Here is a 22,895-nt window from a genome sequence, read left to right as displayed (position 1 = left end):
CTGACCTTATGATGGAGGGAAGGTCATTGATGAAGTAACTGAAGATGTTTGGGCTTAGGACACTGCTCTGAGGAACACCTGCAGTGATGTCCTGGGGCTGAGATGATTGGCCTCCAACAACCACAGCCATCTTCCTTTGTACTAGGTACGACTCCAGCCAGTGGACCCTTCCCCCCCCCACCCGCCCCCCCCCCCCCCCAGTTTCCATTGACTTCAATTTTACTCGGGCTTCTTGATGCCACACTCAGACAAACGCTGCCTTGATGTCAAGGGCAGTCAACTCACTTCTGGAATTCAACTCTTATGTCCATGTTTGGACCAAGGCTGTAATGAGGTCTGAAGCCGAGTGGTCCTGGCAGAACACAAACTAAGCATCGGTGAGCAGTTATTGGTGAGTAAGTGCCGTTTGATAGCACTGTCGATGACACCTTCTATCACTTTGCTGATGATTGAGCGTAGACTGATGGGGCAGTAATTGGCTGGATTGGATTTGTCCTGCATTTTGTGGACAGGACATACCTGGGCAATTGTCCACTTTGTTGAATAGATGCCAGTGCTGTAGCTGTACTGGAACAGCTTGGCTAGAGGCATGGTTTGTTCTGGAGCACAAGTCTTCAGCATGACAGCTGGGATGTTGTTGGGGCCCATAGCATTTGTTGTATCTAATGTGCTCAGCAGTTTCTTGATATCACATGGAGTGAATTGAATTGGCTGAAGACTGGCATCTGTGATGGTGGGGACTTCAGGGGGAGGCTGATATGGATCATCCACTCGGCACTTCTGGCTGAAGATGGTTGCAAATGCTTCTGCCTTGTCTTTTGAACTCACATGCTGGGCTCCACCATCATTGAGGATGGAGATGTTCATGGAGCCTCCTCCTCCCGTTAGTTGTTTAATGGTCCACCACCATTCATGACTGAATGTGGTAGGACTGCAGAGCTTTGATCTAATCCATTGGTTGTGGGGTCACTTAGCCCTGTCTATAGTATGCTGCTTCTACTTTTTAGCATGCATGTATCCTGTGTTGCAGCTTCACCAGGTTGGCACCTCATTTTTAGGTACACCTGGTGCTGCTCCTGGCATGCTCTTCTACATTCCTCATTGAACCAGGGTTGGTCCCCTGGCTTGATGGTAATGGTAGGGTGAGGGATATGCCAGGGCATGAGGTCACAGATTGTGGTGGAATACAATTCTGCTGCTGCTGATGGCCCACAGCACCTTCATGGATGCCCAGTTTGAGCAGCTAGATCTGTTCTGAATCTATCCCATTTAGCACAGTGGTTGTGCCACACAACACGATGGAGGGTGTCCTCAGTGTGAAGACGGGACTTTGTCTCCACAAGGACTGTGCAGTGGTCACTCCATGGACAGATACATCTGCGACAGGTAGACTGCTGAGGATTAGTCAAGTAGGTTTTTCCCTCATGTTGGTTCTCTCACCACCTGTCGCAGGCCCAGTCTGGCAGCTATGTCCTTCAGGAATCGACCAACTCGGTCAGTAGTGGTGTTACCGAGCCACTCTTGGTGATGGACATTGAAGTCCTCCACCCAGAGTACATTCTGTGCCCTTCCTACCCTCAGTGCTTCTCCCAAGTGGTGTTCAACATGGAAGAGCACTGATTCATCAGCTGAGGGAGGGCGGTAGGTGGTAATCAGCAGGAGGTTTCCTTGTCCATGTTTGACCTCATGCCATGAGACTTCATGGGGTCCGGAGTCAATGTTGAGAACTCCCAGGGCCACTCCCCACCATGTCAGCACCTCTATTGAGTCTGTCCTACTGGTGGGACAGGACATACCCAGGGATGGAGATGGAAGAGTCTGGAAGGTATGATTCTGTGAGTATGACTATGTCAGGCTGTTTCTTGACTAGTCTGTGGGACAGCTCTCCCAATTTTGACACAAGTCCCCAGATGATAGTGAGGAGGAATTTGCCGAGTCGACTAGGCTGGGTGCGCCTTTGTCGTGTCCGGTGCCTAGGTCGATGCCGGGTGGTCCGTCCGGCTTTATTATTAATATACTTCTTTGTCGGGGTTTGGTATAACTGAATGGCTTGCTAGGTCATTTCAGAGGGCAGTTAAGAGTCAACCACATTGCTCTGGGTCTGGAGTCACTTATAGGCCAGACCAGGTAAGGACGGCAGATTTCCTTCCCTAAAGGGCATTAGTGAACCAGATGGGTTTTTATGACAATCCGGTAGTTTCATGGTCACCATTACTGATACGAGCTTTTTATTCCAGATTTATTGAACTAACTGAATTTAAATTCCCCAGTTGCCGGGGTGGGATTTGAACTCACGTCTCCGGATCATTAGTCCAGGCCTCGGGATTACTAGTCCAGCAACATAAAAACGAAAGACTTGCATTTCTATAGCGCCTTTCACGACCCCAGGATGTCCCAAAGTGCTTTACAGCCAATGTGGGAAACGTGGCAGCCAATTGCGCACAGCAAGCTCCCACAAACAGCAGTGTGAGAATGATCAGATAACCGCTATGCTACCGTACCCCTATTGTAGCTGTGTACTATATATACACACACACACATTCAAAACTAACTCACATTGGCATCTTCAGCATTTGAGGTTTAGTTGCAACAGCCAGCTCTTCTCTGAAGCTCACAAGCATTCCTATAAATCGGATTATTGCAGAGCTAACAGGACCAGCAGTGTTTATATCCGAGGCCTTTGAACCGCTCTATATTGGCCATTATACAGTAACAGCTGGAAGAAACACCGCATGTCCTTCAAAGTCATTAAACGAACAGATTTTAATGTCTGCAGTGCATTCTGCATGAAATGTACTTTTTAGATTTGTTCAAACGCACTTTAGCGCATGCATCACATCAATGAGATTTTCTCGGAGAACAACTTTCAGCGACATCAGAGACCTGGGAGCCCCTCCATCCCTGTCCCCCTGCAGATTATTGATTCTACAATTTACTCACGTTTCTTACCGATAAACTATTTTTCCTTTTCTCTCACAGCAATCTGCAGCACAGCAGTAAAAACAGAGGTTGCTACTTGCCTGCGAAGCCTGTGACGGGTAAAGGCAGGAGAGTACCAGGTACAGAAAAAGGCTGTACTGAATCCCAGGAACCATATCGCCTCTGCTCCTTTACTCTTAGGGAATGCCTTCAAGATCTGCACGTGTGTGGGTTTTTTCTCCCCCCTACACCGGGAAAACTCCTAGTTTTCGCTGGCAGGTGCATTCACATTGGGCTCATTGTGGAGTCAGTCGGTTTCACTCCCTGGACAGGATGACGACAAGTGGGAGTTCAGCAAAGTCTTTCAAGGGAGCTTCTTTTCCAAACTCGACTGAATTCACATACTCAGGTTTGTTCCCTTGCTGCGGGACGGGAGTTGATCTCCACTGGACTGTGTGCTCAGGGTGAAGGATTGCTTTGGTCTCAGGTTCCTGTCAGAATGATATTGTCCCGCCCCTTTAAGGAGCTGGAGGGCTGGTGGAATTGAGACGGAAAAAATTGCTTCAACTTTGCAGCTATTATTATCTTAAGGTAGCAAATCGCGCTTTAAACAATTACCTTCCTTGATGATACACGTTAGTGACAAGGGCTACATCATAACAACAACATAATAAGTATGTTGTCAAATAAGGACTGATTTACAATTGGTTTATATGCGCACACATACATGTAAATGTGAAAACAGAATATTGTAAGGGTTCTATGTACACTGTGGATTTATACATCGAACGATTTATGTTGCTTTCAGATTTCAAAATTGAGCCCCACAGACTGAGAATGTTAACAATAAAAGTTTACATCAACTGCATTCGTGCTTTTAAAACACTATCAAAATGGTCAGTGATAAGGTATATTTTTAGCGTCAACAGGGATTAGAAAAATATTTTGATGTGAATCCTGTCAAATGGCATCATTTCTCTGCTTAGCTTTTAAATTCCAATTACTATGCACTTATATTAAATAATAAAATGATGTAGCAAAATATATGTAATGATACAGCACCTTATCACATGCAAAGCGTTTGACGACCAATGCAACACTTTTCAAGTGCAGTTTCACACACATCAAATGAGATGAAACGAACCTGTAAGCTGCTTTTGGTGTCTTTGGTCGAGGGGAAAAGGTTAGGACAGTGGGAGAATTCCCGGCTCTTTTCAAGTAAGGATTAGGGGATGGGTGGGGTGTTGGGCGGGTGGTTTCGTCTGTTTCCGACTACTGCCCTGTTACAAAGCCTTAAATGTAGTGTGTGTGTGTTTTTAAGTACCTATTGGGCATATGGATACATAATGAAATCACATTTCCCCTTCGTTTGAAACTGTTCTGCCAGGACTCCTGAATCAACATTGCAAGATGCGTGTGATTCAATTGTCCCTCGTGTCCATGAACATATCACCTGTATTGTATTGATTAAAGCAGTGATACTAGATTACTGTCTATCAGCTTTCTACTGTGAGTATCTGCTCTCTGTATCCAGCAAAGAAAAAACCTTTCTGGGCTGTGTGATGTGAAACGAATTCATCAGAAGGAGAGGAATGCGGCTGCTGTTAGTTTAACAGCCCAGAAATGGCTGGATATGGAGAGAGCAGATACTCACAATAGAAAGCTGATAGGCAGTAATCTAATATCACTGCTTTAATTAATACAATACAGGTGATATTTTCATTTTCCAGGAATGCACACTTGAATTGACAGCCATCTATGATATATATCACTGTTACAGTGAGGGGTGTGGGGTATATCACTGTTACAGTGAGGGGTGTGGGGTATATCACTGTTACAGTGAGGGGTGTGGGGTATATCACTGTTACAGTGAGGGGTGTGGGGTATATCACTGTTACAGTGAGGGGTGTGGTGTATATCGGAGTTGCAGTGCGGGGTGTGGGTTATATCACTGTTACAGTGAGGGCTGTGGGTTATATCACTGTTACGGTGCGGGGTGTGGGTTATATCACTGTTACAGTGAGGGCTGTGGGGTATATCTCTGTTACTGTGCAGTGTGTGGGATATATCAGAGTTACAATGAGGAGTGTGGGGTATATCACTGTTATAGTGAGGGGTGTGGGGTATATTACTGTTACGGTGCGAGGTGTGGTTATATGTTCGAGGCCAGGACCCAGGAGCGAGGACGAGCCCAGCAGCGAGGTCAAGGCCCAGGAGTGGCGCAGCATTGACCAGCAGCGGGGTCGGGGGTCGGGGCCCAGGGAAGGTGCAGCATGGGCCAAAGGCAAGGTCGGGAGGACCACAATGCATCCTACGAAACCCAGGCAGAGAGGACCTGCGGGAAGGAGGGAGGAGGACAGTAGGAGTATGTTTGTGTGTGTGTGCTAGGCCATTGTAGCAGAACCTGGTCTCCAATCGTCTTGGATCCCCTTGCCATTGGACCAAGACCTTGCTCTGTCAAGCCCGTGTGGTAGCTGGTGTGCAACGGCCACCCCATGTTAAAAGAATTCACGCACAGGCATCTTCCACCCTTTAAAATGAAGTTCGGGACCTGGAACGTCATGGACAACCCCAACAATGACAGACCGGAACACCGTACTGCTCTCGTTGCCCAGGAACTCAGACGTTTCAACCACCATCTGTCCCACCTGTGACAGACTGTAGGTCCCGCATTGGACTCATCAGTCACCTGAGAACTCATTTTTAATGTGGAAGCAAATCATCCTCGGTTCCGAGGGACTGCCTAAGAAGAAGATATTAAAAAGCGTACATTTATATGTGATTTCTGTTTGTAAAACCTTACTTCCTATTGTGACATTTTTGTCATACTTTTATGTCAACTTGTCCCCATTATAATTACGATGCCCACATTTGCCTATGTAAACATGTCACACTGTAATGACACCCTCCTGACAATGGTGGTGCTGTAGAGTCTCAATTTTCCAGCTCCCTGCTCCTCAGCCAAACTCCTATGTCCCAGGCAATTGTACTTCACTCCTTCCCAAACTACCACTGCTTTTGCTGTTTAAAAATCAAAATATTAGACGCAATTAAGAACAGAATGCATGACTTTAAAACGAGGATGATGTCTGCACACTGTGGTCCAGTTATCACCTGCTCTCTAACCTCACTTCACTTGAAGACTACGCTTAATCTTGACTCCCCATGTGCAATGCCACCGGTGGTCGACTAGTATAATAGCTGAAAAAATGCCAAGGGTTTTTTCATATCCTCCATTTATATCGCACCTTATCACGCCTCTCAGAAATACCTCAACACTTCACAAACAATGGATTACTTTGGCAGGAAGATCCCAAAAACAACAGTGAGATGAATGACCAGTTAATCAGGTTGTGGCGGTGTTGGTTGAGGGAGGAATACTGGCCAGGTCACTGGAATAGCTCCCTTCTTCTCTTACAATACAGGAGCTTTTAACATTCACGCAAAAGGCAGGATGGACATCTCTTTTAATGCCTATCCGGAGGGCAGGGAGATCACTTCAGGAGTGGATCACCATTCATAACAGCGGCGAAGCTGGATGGAGGAAATCCAGCCCCACAATCTTTTTTTTGCTAAAAGGTACCCCTAAAAAGCTTTGTAAAACTGATTACCCTAGTGCTGTACGTATGTGGATTGAGACGATGGTGGTGGGGCTACCTCATTGTCCACATAAAGCAGGACCCAGCTAAGGTCCAGATTGATAGAAGTTAGGCTACCCATTAATGGCTCATCGTGAGTCCCAGTGGATGGAGTGACTGTCCAGACACTGAGAGAAGGTGGGTGATCCAGGGCTAATTGGACACAAAGGGGAGGGTTAGTTTGAAGGCTGGGTTGCAGACGAGCCAAATGTGATAGCTAGCAGTGCCCTCCGCTGGTTGCTATCTGGAAGGACTCCACAATAAATAATCGACTTCAGAAACACAGCTGGTGAGCGTCCTCTGCCGGACAAGAGGAAGAAGTGGCGACAAGGTTCTGGCTTAAAGGGGCAGGCATGTACAGAAGCCTGACATCGGTAGTGGGGAAAATGCTAGAGTCCATTATAAAAGATGTAATAGCAGAGCACTTGGAAAGCAGTGATAGGATCGGACAAAGTCAACATGGATTTACAAAAGGTAAATCATGCTTGACTAATCTACTGGAATTTTTTGAGGATGTAACTAGTGAAATAGATAAGGGAGAATGAGTGGATGTGGTGTATTTGGACTTTCAGAAGGCTTTCGATAAGGTCCCGCATAAGAGATTAGTGTGTAAAGTAAAGGCACATGGGATTGGGGGCAAGGTATTGACTTGGATAGACAACTGGTTGGCAGATAGAAAGCAAAGAGTTGGAATAAACGGGTCGTTTTCCGAGTGGCAGGCAGTGACTAGTGGGGTACCGCAAGGATCGGTCCTAGGACCCCAGCTGTTCACAATATACATTAATGACCTGGACGAGGGAATTGGATGTAGTATCTCCAAATTTGCAGATGACACAAAGCTGGGTGGGAGGGTATGCTGTGAGGAGGATGTCGTGAAACTCCAGTACGATTTGGACAGGTTGGGTGATTGGGCAGAAGCATGGCAAATGCACTATAATGTGGATAAATGTGAGGTTATCCACTCTGGTGGCAAAAACAGGAAGGCAGATTATTATTTGAATGGCAATAGATTGTGAGAAGGGGAAGTGCAAAGAGACCTGGGTGTTCTTGTGCAGCAGTCGCTGAAGGTAAGCATGCAGGTGCAGCAGGCGGTTAAGAAGGCAAATGGTATGTTGGCCTTCGTAGCAAGAGGGTTCGAGTACAGGAACAAGGATGTCTTGCTGCAGTTGTACAGGGCCTTGGTGAGACCGCACCTTGAGTATTGTGTGCAGTTTTGGTCGCCTTATCTGAGGAAGGATGTTCTTGCCATGGAAGGAGTGCAGCGAAGATTCACCAGGCTGATACCTGGGATGGCAGGAATGACGTACGAGGAGAGATTGGGTCGATTGGGCTTGTACTCACTGGAGTTTAGAAGATTGAGAGGGGATCTCATCGAAACCTACAAAATTCTGTCAGGCCTGGGCAGACTAGATGCAGGAAGGATGTTCCCGGTGGCCGGGGAGTCCAGAACTAGGGGTCATAGTCTAAGGATAAGGGGTAAGCCATTTAGGACTGAGATGAGGAGGAATTTCTTCACCCAGAGAGTGGTGAACCTGTGGAATTCTCTACCACAGAAGGCAGTGGAGGCCAATTCATTAAATATATTCAAGAAGGAGTTGGATATATTTCTTAAGGCTAACGGGATCAAGGGATATGGGGAGAAGGCAGGGACAGGGTACTGAATTTGGATGATCAGCCATGAACTCATTGAATTGTGGAGCAGGCTCGAGGGGCCGAAATGCCTACTCCTGCTCCTAACTTCTATGTCTATGTTTCTATGACAGATTCAAAACTGTTCTGTGGTGAGATCCTACACTGTTTCTTTTGTGAACAGCCAAGCTAATGGGAATCAGCAACATATTTCAAAAATCAACAGAGGTGTTTAGAGAGAGGGTCGATTGGTTCCCCAGTGATTGTAGCTCCAGATTGTACTGATGTGTTTGTCGAACTGAAATTCTTCAGGTTGGAGGTTTCTCCAGCCCTAGAAATGGACGGCCTAATGGATGATACACAGAAAAATGGAGAGAGAATGGAGGAACTGAAGAAAAGGTTAGTGCTGGAATCAGGATTGCAGAGATCGAGAGCTCAGTTGCTCATCAACCTGAAACATTGGCCCCCGATCTTTACTGGGGTGAGATTTCAAAGCAGGAGAGAGGAGTTCTGGTCGGGAGTGGGTTTTTTCAACATCATCCCCACCCGGAAGCCAGCCTGATTGACAGTCGGGGGCGGGGGGGTGGAGGCTGCTGAAAAGGCCGCAGCCCAGGAACAGGGATAGAGATCGCAAGGGTGGGGGGAGGGGGATACAGTGTGGCTTCGAGGGTCGGGGTGTTGGCGAGAGATTGGGGCAGAGATGAGGGCATCGAGAAGGTCGGTGATCACCGGGGGATCAGTGATCGTGGTGCGGGGGGGCGGGGGGAGGTCCGATCATGGGGGGATCTGATTGTGGGGGGGTCCGATTGCATGGCGGCTCCGATCCCGGGGAATGAAGCAGGTTAGCTTGGGGGCCGGGGGGAAGCACACTTGCTGCTCCTGGCCCATGATGTGCCTCAATAAATCCGAGACTCGATGTTAGCGAAACAAAACAAGGCTTTTATTGACTTAGAAGGTAACACACAGAGGAGAATGTATCTTCCATCCAGAGGCCTGCTGTACTGGATGTGCTGCAGGCTGGGCCAGCTTACATAGGAGCCAGGTATGGGCGGAGCCCTACACACAGTACAATACAATGGAAATGAAACTGAAACCAACCACAGTCACAGGCAGAGAAATACTGATGAGTGATGAATGGAATATTTCATCACAGCCCACAAGCTGGAAAGGCACTTCCAGCCTGTTCCTGTTCCATGCACCAGTCCTCCCTTTAGCACCCGGGGAAACCCGGCCAGCCAGCGTTAAAGCTGGACAAGAGATAAAATCTGAGGCACACATCCTCATTCAAATATTTAAATCAGCAACCTGCCTCCTGGGAGCGGGTTGGTTGCCTGTCCCCCATCCCACCACCGTTAACAATTCACAATTCACAATTCAAATCGCTTTATTGGCATGATAAGTTACATCTTATGTTGCCAAAGCATCAAAATACATTTATGGTTGAGCACATAAACGCAGTTCTATTCATACAGTGTATAAACAGGTATATCCCTGAGTGTATAAATATACATTCGCATTGTTTATATATATTTGTAGTGGCGCTTCTTAGTTTCCAAACAGGCAGGCCACTGGGCTGTGGGGCTTTTAACATCGAGTAGACGCGTGTCGAAATAAAATGTTCCCAAGCGTAGCTTTGTCTTTTAAATGGTTTACTATAACACTTAACAAACAGAATTACAAAGCAAACACGTATAAACGAACACGGTCAAAAACTGTACTGCTCCAAACCTCACAGCTTCTGCCTCTTTCACCACGTGCAGTTTAAAACTGTAAGATGGCTGCACCCATGTGTGGCTTAGGGACTGTTCCATTGTGGCAAGAATGAAGGGGGTGTCGGACTATACTACTGGAGCAAGAAAATAGGGGGTTTCTTAATACAATAAGTCGTTCAGGTAAATTAACTGTATTATGCCATTTAGCCACTATTTTAAAGTATTTTCTTAAGCTTTTATGGCTCTTACATTCCGGCCCCTAATTGACTAGGCACATGAAGCATATCAATTACTCAAACATTAAGAGTCATAAACTAATGAGTTCAACATATTTACAATACAAGTGTCCACTTTTTTCTTTCGTTCAGGAGCTTTTCATGCTGCTTCTTGTAGCAGGCAGAGCTTTGTGATCGGTCTCTCCAGGGTACTGGTCTTGGTTTGCAAACAGACGTGACGAACGACGCCTCTGGAGTCTGGCATGGTCTTAATTATTTTTCCCATCAACCAAGAATTTCTAGGGGCTGAATCATCCACAATTAAGACAATGTCTCCGACGATGAAGTTCCTCTTTACTTTGGACCATTTTTGACGCTCCTGTAGCAGAGGTAAGTATTCTCTTGTCCATCTGGTCCAGAAGAGGTCTGACATATACTGAACTTGCCTCCACTTCCGACGGGCATACAGATCTTCCTTTTTGAAGACTCCCGGGGGCATGGCTGGCTGTGTTTTCAACAACAACAGGTGGTTCGGAGTCAGGGCTTCGAGGTCATTGGGATCATCTGATGTCTTAGTTATCGGTCGGTCATTAATGATGGCTTCGACCTCGCACAGAACGGTTTGGAGTCCCTCGTCGTCCAGCGCTTGCTGCTTCAGTACAGAACTGAGTAGTTTTCTTACGGTGCGTATCTGTATTTTAAGCTGATTCCAACCTTCAATAGCTTCCCGTAGTTCTCTCTCCGCTCCGACGAAATTAGTGCCATTATCAGAACGCATAATGGACACCTGTCCTCTTCTACAGACAAAGCGCCGCAAGGCGTTAATACAGGAATCAGTGTCAAGCGTGTGTGCCACCTCAATATGAACTGCTCTGATGGTCAAACAAGTGAAAAGCACACCATATCTCTTGACAAGGCTCCGTCCTCGCTTTACCTCGAAAGGCCCGAAATAGTCCACCCCTACGTTTGTAAATGGGGGCTTGTCTGGTAACAAACGGTCTTCAGGCAGGTCTGCCATTTTCTGCTCCCCAGCTCTAGCGTGTAACCGTCTGCAAACAATACATTCAGAGAGTATTTTTCTTATTACGGAATTAGCTCCTGGAATCCAGTATCTTTGTCTTAGCTTCGCAAGCACGTGATTCCTCCCACTGTGTCCAATACTCTGGTGTATATGCTGAAGAATGAGAGTAGCAACCCGGAGGTCCTTAGAAAGGATAGCAGGATGCTTGGCCTCCTCTGGCATAGCAGATTTGTTTAGTCTCCCTCCCACCCTCAGTACTCCATCTTGCAGTGTAGGGCCCAGCTTGTAGATATGACTACCTTTCTTGATTGGAGTATTTTGCTGTAGAGCTTCGGTTTCTTCTGGGTATCTTTGTCTTTGACTGAAGCAAACTATCTCCTTCTCAGCCTTGGCCAAATCCTCCACGGTCAATGAATTCTTGCTCAATGTGGTCTTGTGCTGATGCATATACTGCTGTAGAAGCATTCTCTGTTATCAGGGTTACTTTCAGACTGACTGATAGTGGCTCGGTACTCTTTTCTCTTACCGCTCAGGTGTAGCAGCAACTCTTTCAACCTTAGAAACCATGCAACTGCTTTCCTCAACTGGTGCCATCCTGAGAAATGGTTAACAAGCTTGATCACTGTGTCAAAGTTCTCTTTCGTAGTTATGAAATTTACTGTGACTGATCTCTTGACTTCGACGTCGTCTTCAGTAATCTGACTTGGCATATCTGGTCTTTCTGGCCATGATCTCTCTGTTTCCAGCAGATAACTTGGGCCTTGTATCCAAGTTTCACTCCTCATGAAGTTTTCAGCCTTCAATCCCCGTGAGGCTTGATCTGCTGGGTTTAATGAGGTGTTTACATACCTCCATTGAGATGGTTGTGTAGCTTCTCTAATGGATGAGATTCAGTTTGCTACGAAGGTCTTGAAGCGTATCTTCTCATTCTCTATATACTTCAGCACCGTCGTGCTATCCGTCCAGAAGACAGATTCTTCTAATGGGAGCTGTAACTCTTTACGCATCACCTGGTCAACTTTAACTGCAACAACCGCTGCCGTCAATTCCAGTCTCGGGATGGTGACCTGCTTCAGCGGAGCCACCCTGGATTTTCCCATGAGGAAGGCACAATGTTTCTGGCCCTGTTGATTTGTCAGCAAGAGGTAGGTAGCCGTGCCATAGCCGTCCTCACTGGCGTCCGAGAAATGATGTAGTTGAGCCGTCTTTGTAACTCCAAAACTCGCGGGCTTGATGCATCTACTGACGTTGAAGCTAGAAAGTTGTTGCAAATCTGTCAGCCATCTGTGCCATCTCTGAGCTTGACCTTCTGGGATATCTTCATCCCATCCTCTCTTGTCTCTACACAGCTCTCGTAGCATCAGCTTCACCGGCAGAATGAGTGGTGCCAGGAATCCGAGAGGGTCGTAGATGGGACTGACCACGGAGAGAATCCCTCGTCTTGTGGATGGTCTTTCGTTCACCATTATCCTGAAGTTGAACGTGTCTGACTCGATGCACCATTGTACACCATGAGCTCTCTCGATAGGAAGGACATCGTGGCTCAGGTCCAGATCTTTGACTTCAGTGGCTCTTTCCTTTTCTGGGATAGAAGCTAGAACTGCTCTGCTGTTGCTTATCCACTTAGTCAGATGGCATCCTCCATTCGAACACAGAGTTCTAAGGTCTCTTGACAGTGCGATGGCATCGTCTTCTGTTGACACGGACTTCAGACAGTCATCGACATAAAAGTTTCTGAAGATTGTCTCCACAGCCTCGGATGGCGCTTTGCCCTTGCCATCTTCTGCAGTTTTTCTGAGAGCGTAGCTTGCACAGCTGGGAGATGATGTGGCTCCAAACAGGTGTGCGGCCATTCTACATTCCACCATCGCTTCACTAACGTCGCCATCTGGCCACCAAGGGAAACGCAGAAGATCAGCATCTTCGTCAGGGATTCTGACTTGGTAGAACATTGATTCTATGTCTGCCATCATGGCAACGAGCTCTTGTCTAAACCTAGTCAAGACGCCAATGAGGGTATTAGTAAGATCAGGACCTTGAAGCAGCTGGTCATTCAATGAAGTTCCTCTGAATGAGGCGGCGCAGTCAAACACTACACGGATCTTTTTCTTCTTTGGGTGGTACACCCCATGATGAGGAATGTACCAGACCCTTCCATCGTCTCTGTTCAACTGTTCTTCGGGCACTTTTACAGCATAGCCTTTCGCTATGATGTTTCTCATGAAGTCTTTGTAGTCTTCGTGAAAGTCGGGGTTCTTGTTCAGCTTTCTCTTTAGACTGATGGCGCGTTGCTCTGCTATGCAGCGATTGTTCGGCATCTTCGCGGTCTGTCTTCTCAGTGGCAAACCAATGTGATAGTGGCCATCAATGAACTGTGTAGACCTTGTCATCAAACCCATGAACTGATGGTCTTCTTGTGACATCTCTGTCTTTTCCTCACAGCTGCGTTCTGAGAAGTCTGCGTTGAACTGCTGTATCAACAGCTCTTCAATGCTTGCGATAGAGATGCGATTAACTGTGACGTTTTGTCGTTCCTCCTTGTTCGACTTGTGGCCATCATCTCTCCTTACCGGTCCATTGATTATCCATCCAAGGGCTGTCCTGACGGCGTAGGGTCCGTCATCCTTGCTGTTTATCACCTGCCATGGCTCCATAGTTTTGTAGGCATTGGTTCCAATTAATAGGCCAATTTCTGCTTCAATGTATGGGAGACGCACCTTTTCTAGGTCGGGCCATCTATCCACATCCTTCTGCAGGGCTAGGTTCCCTATTCTAACAGGAATCTCCCTCTGTGTGAAAACATTAGGCAGGTCTATGAAGTCCTTCTCTTCAAGTCCACACACTTCTAGGTCTGACAGGATATAACTTTGCATTGACTTCTCATGACCCATGGTGCGTAATAGGATTTCTGTTCTTCTGCCTCTAACGTTCAGCTGTCGCATGAGTGATTCTGTGCAGAACGTTGCTGAACTACCTGGATCCATGAAGGCGTAAGTCTCCACAACCTTCTCACTCCTCTTAGACTTGATCCTTATTGGCACGATGGCAAGAATACAGTCACTGTCACCGGCCCCAGTGAGTCCACAAGTCTCTGGTTCTAGCGACACCAGAGCACTTGAAACAACCTTCTCGTCGGTATTGTTTTCTTCACTCTTCTTAGAGACTTGTTCTTCTTTATGGATATGCAGCAGACTGGGATGTTTCCGAGTGCACTCTCTGCATGTTGTTCTTTGCTTACAGTTTTTACTCAGGTGCCCCTGAGAGAGACATCCAAAACATAAGCCGTTGTACTTCAGGAATTCGATTCTGTCCTTATGTGGCTGTGCTTTGATGTCGCTGCAGAAGTCCAATGTATGATTCTTTTGGCAGAATAAGCATGGCTTCTGAAAGGCATTAGCAGGCGTCACTGTGCTGCTCTTTTTGGGAGATGAGTTCTGGGGCCTTTCTTCCTCGGCCTGAGTGACGATAGTTGCAAAGCTGCTTCCCCTGGAACCACCTTTCCTGAGAGTCTTTGATTCAGCAGGCTTGGCTTTCACTCTTCCATCGGTGGTCGGGCTGACATCCTGGATGTTTCCAAACAATGGGTCCCTAGCAATTTTAGCCTGTTTGTCTATGAAATTCGCTAAGTCTGCAAACCTGGCTCTACTTTTCCGTCTCTCCATTATCTCAAAGGCTGTTCTTCTCCACTGTTCTCTCATCCTGTAAGGAAGCTTAGAGATGACGATTCTCATAGTCGTAGGATTGTCCATCTCTTCCATGAATTCAACATCCTCCATGGTGTTGCGACATCCTATGAGGAAGAGAACATATGCGTTCAATGCCTCTCCGTCTTCCGATCTGATCTGTGGCCACTTGGTAGCCTTTTCGATATATGCAGTGGCTATCTTCAGCTCGTTACCATAGTGCTCCTGCAGCAACTTCCTGGCTTCTATGTATCCCCGGTCCGGTCTCATGTGTTCACAGCTTCTGACCAGGTCTTGTGGTTTACCACTGGTGTACTGTCCCAGGTAGTACAACTTATCACTGCTGCTCTCTGTCTTGGAGTCAATGGCTTGTTCAAAGGATCTGATGAAGGGCTTATACTTGAGTGGGTCACCTTGGAACACTGGTATGTCTCTTTGAGGGAGTCGAAACAGATTCTGTTGTTTTACAAGCATCTCTGTAATTTCGTTCTGACGTTGCATCACTCGGTATAGGCTTCTCCCTGTGTCTTCTGGCCTCTGGTGGTCATCAGCAGGGTCTAGTCTAGACCATCTGATGTCTGGGGTAGCATCACGTGCTCCTGTTAGTGGAGAGGCCACTCTTCCACGCTGTAATGCCGGGGAATTGCTTTCGGGCTCTGTTGTAACTCTTGAAGGTGCCCTGGATCCAACTCTATGTGGCAACGTTGACTGGCAGTGGCTCCCGCCGTCCCGTGAGCCTTCATAATCTTCGTACGCACTCAACCTGGCATCTGAGACCTCGATAGCTGTTTTCATCTCCAGCCGTTCTTTCTTTGCCTGCACCTGGGCCCGCTGGGCCTGCACTTGGGCCTGTTGGGCCTGCACTTGGGCCTGCAGTTGGGCCTGTTGGGCCTGCAGTTGGGCCTGCAGTTGGGCCTCTTGGACCTGCAGTTGGGCCTCTTCCCGTTCAAGAGCTTGCTTCTCATCTAAAGGTGCTGCGCGCGCCATCAACGCTGCCCGTTCAGCCTCCGCTCTCATGCGTCGCGCCGAGCTTGTGGTAGAAGCGACTGACCTGCGTCCAGAAACAGAGCTACCTTCTTTTCGATTTTTGCTCGGTCTGGCGGAAGTCTCTGAAATGCTATCGTCTGGTCCGACTTCATCGTCAACCTTATCTTTCTCTGCTGTATCAGCATCTTGATGAATTTTTAACATCCACTGCTCCGTGGCCTTGATATAGTCCTTAATGCTGGTTGATTTAAGATCAAACCAGTCGTGCTGATCAGTGTTTCCCTCTTCTTCAGACAGAAGTGCTAATACATCTTCATTGAGTATATTAAATTCTTCATGCAGCTTGGAGAAATCGTAATACATCATGTCTTCAGCTTTCTTAATATTAGCATTATCTTCCATGAGACGATCAATTATCTTCATTTTTCCAGTTATCTGAACTAATTTAGCCTTCCTTGCACCTATGCTTCTATGTAACTTCTCTTCCCTTGCCTTTGGGGTGAGCTTTATTTCCCTCTTTTGGCCAGCAATCCTTCTGGCTGGGGGAAGCTCCTGGCTCCTTAAGGCCTCGGCCATTTTACCCGCAGCTCTTATTTAGCTTCTCAACAGAATGAACAAAGCAAGTAACAGTCACTGTACCTTCGCTTTCTTAAATTGTCGTCTGGCTCCGTGACCATTCATGTATACGTTCGCCGACGATTCCGTCCCTTCCTTCTTAGGGAGCTAGTTTTTGACTAATGTAGTGGCGCTTCTTAGTTTCCAAACAGGCAGGCCACTGGGCTGTGGGGCTTTTAACATCGAGTAGACGCGTGTCGAAATAAAACGTTCCCAAACGTAGCTTTGTCTTTTAAATGGTTTACTATAACACTTAACAAACAGAATTACAAAGCAAACACGTATAAACGAACACGGTCAAAAACTGTACTGCTCCAAACCTCACAGCTTCTGCCTCTTTCACCACGTGCAGTTTAAAACTGTAAGATGGCTGCACCCATGTGTGGCTTAGGGACTGTTCCATTGTGGCAAGAATGAAGGGGGTGTCGGACTATACTACTGGAGCAAGAAAATAGGGGGTTTCTTAATACAATAAGTCGTTCAGGTAAATTAACTGTATTATGCCATTTAGCCACTATTTTAAAGTATTTTCTTAAGCTTTTATGGCTCTTACAATATTCTTTTCTTAGTTTACTTGTTGTCCCTCTGTTCATGGCAAGCTGTAACATAGTGTGCCGCCAGTGTTGCACAGCTTCTCTCCTCTCCCAGTAGGAATGGGAGTTTTTGGTTGTCATTCAGATTTCTGAATTCAGGGCATATTTGTGAGAATTTTTGGTAGAAATTCTCCCTGATGTCCTGATATTTTCCACAGGCTGTGAGGAAGTGCATCTCTGTCTCCACTACTCCCTGACTGCAGTGAGAGCATATCCTGTCTTCTCTTGGCAGCCTGGTCTGCCTGTGTCTGCCTTTTTCGATCGCTAGGCTATGTTCGCTAAGTCTGTACCTTGTCAAGGTTCTTCTCAGTTTGTTATCCTTTACCATGGTCAGGTAATCAGCTGGAAGTGGGCTGGCCCGAGGCGGGTTTGACAATTTTTTAATTTTCACATCCCACCCAAAACCCACCCGTTTTGCGGGGTTATAATTACCCCCAAAGATGCTGCCTGACCTGCTGAGTGTTTCCAGCATTTTCTGTTTTTATTTCTGATTTCCAGCATCCGCAGTATTTGGCTTTTGACTCACTTGCTTACTTGATGTAGCACGGGAATACACAGCTAATAGACTACCAACACCTGACAATTTATGTGCAAGATCCTTGATCAGAACCAAGTAAAATTGGTTCCACATCCCCAATGGCCCAGTGAGGCTATGCTGACTGGGACAGGCCCAGGCCTGATCTCCGACAGTGCAGAGTTAGCTGGCGTCCAACTGGACAGCGGTAACAGGGCTACAGTACCTCTGGGATTGGAAATGGGAAATCAGCCAGGGTTCCCCACTGCTGATTGCTATCCGGCAAACTCTGCTGGAAGCGGATCTGTGTAGATGTTATGAAAGCAGATGATTGGCTGATGCCCCTTGTGGTCAAATAGCCTACCAACACTAACTGTCAAAGCTCACACATGATTAATGGGTCAGGTACCAGGGAGGGACCAGCATTCAAAGAACTAAAGCCAGTGCCTTTAAGTGGAGTGGGAAGAAAAAGAAAATTGTTCTAATTTTTATCCAGTAAAAATGAATGCACCAGAGGACTGACGGTTCCACCCGGCTAATGCAACTTATATCTTTAAGAAACAAATTGTCTACTATTTAGCAGTTTTGATTTAATGAAATCTTTACCTTTTTTTAATAAATTGCTGGTGTCCTGTATTTATTCTTAATTCTTCACACGGTCTTGTGTGGATGAAACTGGTATTGTCCCCCTCTCCCTCAAATCTGCCGTCATCACCCCTCTCCTCAAAAAAACAACCCTTGACCCCTCCGTCCTTGTAAACTACCGCCCCATCTTCAACCTCCCTTTCCTCTCCGAAATCCTGGAACATGTTGTCGCCTCGCAAATCCATGCCCATCTTTCCCGCAACTCCATGTTTGAATCCCTCCAATCAGGTTTCCGCCCTTGCCACAGTACCAAAACGGCTCTCATCAAAGTCACAAATGACATTCTTTGTGACTGTGACAAAGGTGTAAGCTATCCCTCCTCGTCCTTCTTGTCCTGTCTGCAGTCTTTGACATGGTTGACCACTCCATCCTTCTCCAACGCCTCTCCACCGTCGTCCAGCTGGGTGGGACTGCACTCGCCTGGTTCCTTTCAGGAAAGTGGTAGATGGAGTTTAATACAGAGAAGTGTGAGGTGATGCATTTTGGCAGAAGGAACAGGGAGAGGCAATATGCACTTAATGGCACAGTTTTAAAGAGTGTGCAGGGACAGAGGGACCTGGGAGTTAATGTGCATAGGTCCCTGAAGGTAGCAGGACATATTGAGAGAGTGGTTAGCAAAGCATATGGGATCTTGGGCTTCATAAATAGAGGTATTGAGTACAAAAGTAGAGAAGTTATGCTGAATCTTTATAAAGCGCTGGTTAGGCCACAACTGGAGTATTGCATCCAGTTCTGGTCACCACACTTTAGGAAGGATGTGAAGGCCCTTGAGAGGGTGCAGAGGAGATTTACCAGAATGGTTCTGGGGATGGGGGATCTTAGCTACAAGGACAGGTTGGAGAAGCTGGATTTGTGTTCATTAGAGCAAAGGAGGTTGAGGGGTGATTTGATAGAGGTGTACAAGATTATGACGCGTTTGGATAGGGTAGACGGGGAAAGGCTGTTCCCACTAGTTGATGGTTCAAGGACTAGGGGACACAGATTTAAGGTTTTGGGCAAGAGATATGGGGGGAAGTGAGGAAAAACTTTTTTACGCAGCGAGTGGTGAGGACCTGGAACTCGCTGCCGACAGAAGTGGTGGAAGCGGAGACACTTCTGTTGCCTAGGCCCTAAGCTCTGGAATTCCCTCCCGAAACCTCTCCATCTCGCTACCTCTCTTTCCTCCTTTAAGTCGCTCCTTAAAATCCATCTCTTTGACCAAGCTTTTGGTCACATGCACTAATTTCTCCTTTTGTGGCTCGGTGTCAAATTTCTTTGTCTTTTAATACTCCTGTGAAGCGCCTTGGGATGTTTTACTATGTTAAAGGTGCTATATAAATACAAGTTGTTGTTGTTTACAATAACTCCACCGTAGTAATAGAGATAACCAATCTGGTCACATTAGTGACGTTGCAAACATAGTGGCAAGATTTCCTGAAATTGCTATTTCGAGCAAAACCTTGAAAATTTTGTAAAGCAATGTGTGCTCAGAGGAAATTGACTCCTTGTATATGGAGTTGATTTTCACGGCCTCCTGCCCAGCAGGAACAGGATGATAATGGCAGTGTACCACCTGCTGCCCTCTTCCCAGTCCCAGTCTGGCCACTACTGTTCTCGCCGGGGCCTTTCACCTGTTTCAGGCGGGAACCTACTTTTAGTACAGTCCCCGCTGCTTACAGTGGGCACGTCGGTGTTAACGCGATTTCCCCTCTATACACGGTGGATGGTTAATGGTTCCATTAAAAGCCCGTTAATCTCCCCCATCGCTGATTAACTCTCCTGTATTAATCAGGAACACGGGAGGCACTGCTGGAACCCAGCGCTCTATAATTCCAACCCACTCACGCTATTCCCTGGTGCAATGCACACTAATCATTCTGTAAAATTTTTGCACGATTCTCACACTGACAGGACATGGCAAAGAACCACGAACTCCTCACTGGCGCTTCCAGACTGATGCTGTCCGCAGAGATCAGTCAACTTCGCCCAGCTTCTCTTCACCTGAATTCCTCGTCTGGCTCCACACAAAGAAGCATAACAGGTAATTGCACCTTAACAAGGTGCGAACTACTCACTGAACACCTGTTTCTGCCCGAAATAACCGACGCTGTTAGCGCCAACTTGGTCATTTACAATAATGGTAATGACAAATTGGCTAGTGCTATTTACCCAATTTAAACGTGTGCATTTAAGTGATAGGGATTGTATACTAATCAGGGTCCTGTGACGTACATAGGATCCCAATGTGATTTTGAGGTACCATTGGGCGGAGATGGGACCATGCGCACTACACCCATTGGAACCAGGCATGCAGCAGCCTCACCAGCGGTCCTTAAAGGAACTGCTGCATACTGCTCAGAAAAAATTAAGTACAAGTTTTTGAAGAGATTTCTGTGGGGCCAGAAGGAACAGGAAAGTCACATTAATGGGGATATATGATAGACTGCCAGACAAAGGAAAGGAAGTTGTAGGTGAAATTTGCAGAGGGGCATGTGTTATGATAAGAGTTATAATTTTAGGAGATTTTAACTATCAAAAGTTAGGCTGAGATAGGAGAAATGTTTGTGGAAAGGAAATTGAGTTTTTTTGCAGTGTGTTCAGGATTGTTTTCTCAGTCGGTATATTGCTATTCCAACAAGGAAGGCAGCATTGCTTGACCCTGGTTCTGTATAATTAAGCAGAGCGAGTAGACAACCCAGAAGTAGGGCAATGACCACAATATAATTAGGTTCAGTGTAAGAGTTGGAAAAGGAAAAGGAAAAGCTGAGGGCCAGGGGTACTTGACTGGAAAAAGCAAATTGTAACGAGTTAATAAGAGACATTGCCCAAACAAAATGGAAGGAAAAGCTGGCAAATAGAATCTCAGATCAGTAATGGGAAAGGTGCAAATCAGGCACATTCCAGTAAGGACAATGGCAGTGCACCGAAGGTTGGGGTCCTAAAGGTGAATAAGGGGAAGTAGATCAAATTTGAAACTGAAAAAAGAACCGACGCAGATAATAAAAATGAAAGGCAGGACAAATATAGAGCATAGATAGGAAAACTACAACAAGGAAGACTAGAAAAGCTAGGAGGATGTATGTACGAAAATGAGCAAAAAGAACAAAAGAGGCAACAACTAGCCATCTTTGTACAGGTATATTATTCTTAATAGGAAAAGCCAGGTAGATGCAGAACCACCAAGAGACAAGGAAGCAAACTTGTATTTGAGAGTCAGGGAATAGAGTGATACTAAATGAGTATGTTGGTTTCAAAGAGGAGGTGGATATTGAGATATAGAACCATCAGAGGTAGATGGGTGGAGGGGAACTTTACTATGTAAATAGTATTAAAGAAGTTGCTCAACCTTAAGGTAGGCAACTCATCAGGACTGCATGGTTTACAGCTATGAATCATTAGGGAAGCTAGGGAGGAATAGCAGAGGCTTTGACTATAATTTTCCAAAATTCAGTAGAAGAGAAAATTGTGCCAAAATATGCCATCCTATTCAAAACAGGAGATGAGGACAAGGCAGAAAATTATAGTCTAGTTAGTCTTATTTCAATTATTAGTAAACCACTCGAGTCTATAATATCTAAAAACAAAGGAATAAAAGGGCCAAATAGAATGTATGAGAATAGATTAGCAGCTAACATAAAAGAGAAACCAAAAGTCTTTTATAAACATATAAATAGTAAAAAGGTAGTCAAAGGAAGGGTGGGACTGATTAGGAACCAAAAGGGAGATCTTCTTGGGGAGGCAGAGGGCTTGGCTGAGGTTCTAAATGAGTACTTTGCAATTGTCTTCACTAGAGAAGAGGATGCTGCCAATGTAGCAGTAGAGGAGGAGGTCGTAGCAATATTGGATAGGATTAAAATAGATAAAAATAGGAGCTACTTAAAAAGTTGGCAGACCTCAAAGTAGAACAATCACTTGGTCCAGATCTTAGCATCATAGAATCATAGAATGGTTACAGCACAGAATGTGGCCATTCGGTCCGTCGAGCCCGTGCTGGCTCTCTGCAAGAGCACTTCAGCTAGTCCCACTCCCCCGCCCTTTCCCCATCGCCTTGCAAATGTCTTTCCTTCAGATACTTATCCAATTCCCTTTTGAAAGCCATGACTGAATCTGCCTCCACCACCCTTTCAGGCATTGCATTCCAGACACTCGCTGCGTATAAAAGTTTTTCCACATGTCGCCTTTGGATCTTCTACCAGTCACCTTAATCTGTGTCCTCTGGTTCACGACCCTCCGCCAATGGGAACAGTTTCTCTCTATCTACTCTGTCTAGACCCCTCATCTTGGATGGTAGCGAAAAATGTGCATCGGCCGCCCGTTTCACCTGCCTGAGATCCGATAACTCAGCACAGACTGCAGATTAAACCAGGGGCTGAAACCTGTCCTGGGCAGGAGCTCAATTTTCTTCTCTGTTGACTCCAATGGAACCGGGCGGAGTGTAAAACTGGCGGCCGATCCGCTGTCGCACGATTTGTGCTGCCGTCCAAGACAAATTTCACCCATTGGGTCCTTCCTGGTCTGTATGGTTCAGTTCCACAACACAGGAGAACTTACCAACTGAGACAACCGTGGATTTTCAGACACATTTTTAAACAAAGAGTAATTTTGACTTTGGCGGATAGTATAAAACGGGCGATATCCGATCAGCCGCTCGTTATACATCTCTCCCGATTTTCATTTCTATTGGAGAGATGTATAACGGGCGGCTGATCTGATATCACAGCAAAGTCAAAATTACCCCGAGGTGT

General features: G+C 46.3%; 2 protein-coding genes across 2 annotated transcripts in view; one reads left to right on the top strand and one right to left on the bottom strand.

Annotated features, from left to right (window-relative positions):
* fbln7 (fibulin 7) overlaps positions 1-3,130 on the bottom strand; it is a 73,652-nt gene extending 70,522 nt beyond the window's left edge. The window contains exon 1 of the mRNA XM_085997875.1: positions 3,021-3,130. Coding sequence (XP_085854001.1) covers positions 3,021-3,095 — 75 coding nt within the window. The 5' untranslated portion in view covers positions 3,096-3,130. The remainder of the gene's footprint in view (positions 1-3,020) is intronic.
* Positions 3,131-20,064: 16,934 nt separating this feature from the next.
* LOC147113013 (uncharacterized) overlaps positions 20,065-22,895 on the top strand; it is a 194,336-nt gene continuing 191,505 nt past the window's right edge. Inside the window, exon 1 of the mRNA XM_085998237.1 lies at positions 20,065-20,191. Within this exon, the coding sequence (XP_085854363.1) occupies positions 20,065-20,191 (127 nt within the window). The remainder of the gene's footprint in view (positions 20,192-22,895) is intronic.

Source organism: Somniosus microcephalus, chromosome 9 (genome assembly GCF_052327205.1).
Source record: "Somniosus microcephalus isolate GS21.2 chromosome 9, FLI_Smic_1.0, whole genome shotgun sequence".
Taxonomy (NCBI): Eukaryota; Metazoa; Chordata; class Chondrichthyes; order Squaliformes; family Somniosidae; genus Somniosus; species Somniosus microcephalus.
This window is presented reverse-complemented; position numbering and strand designations above follow the sequence as displayed.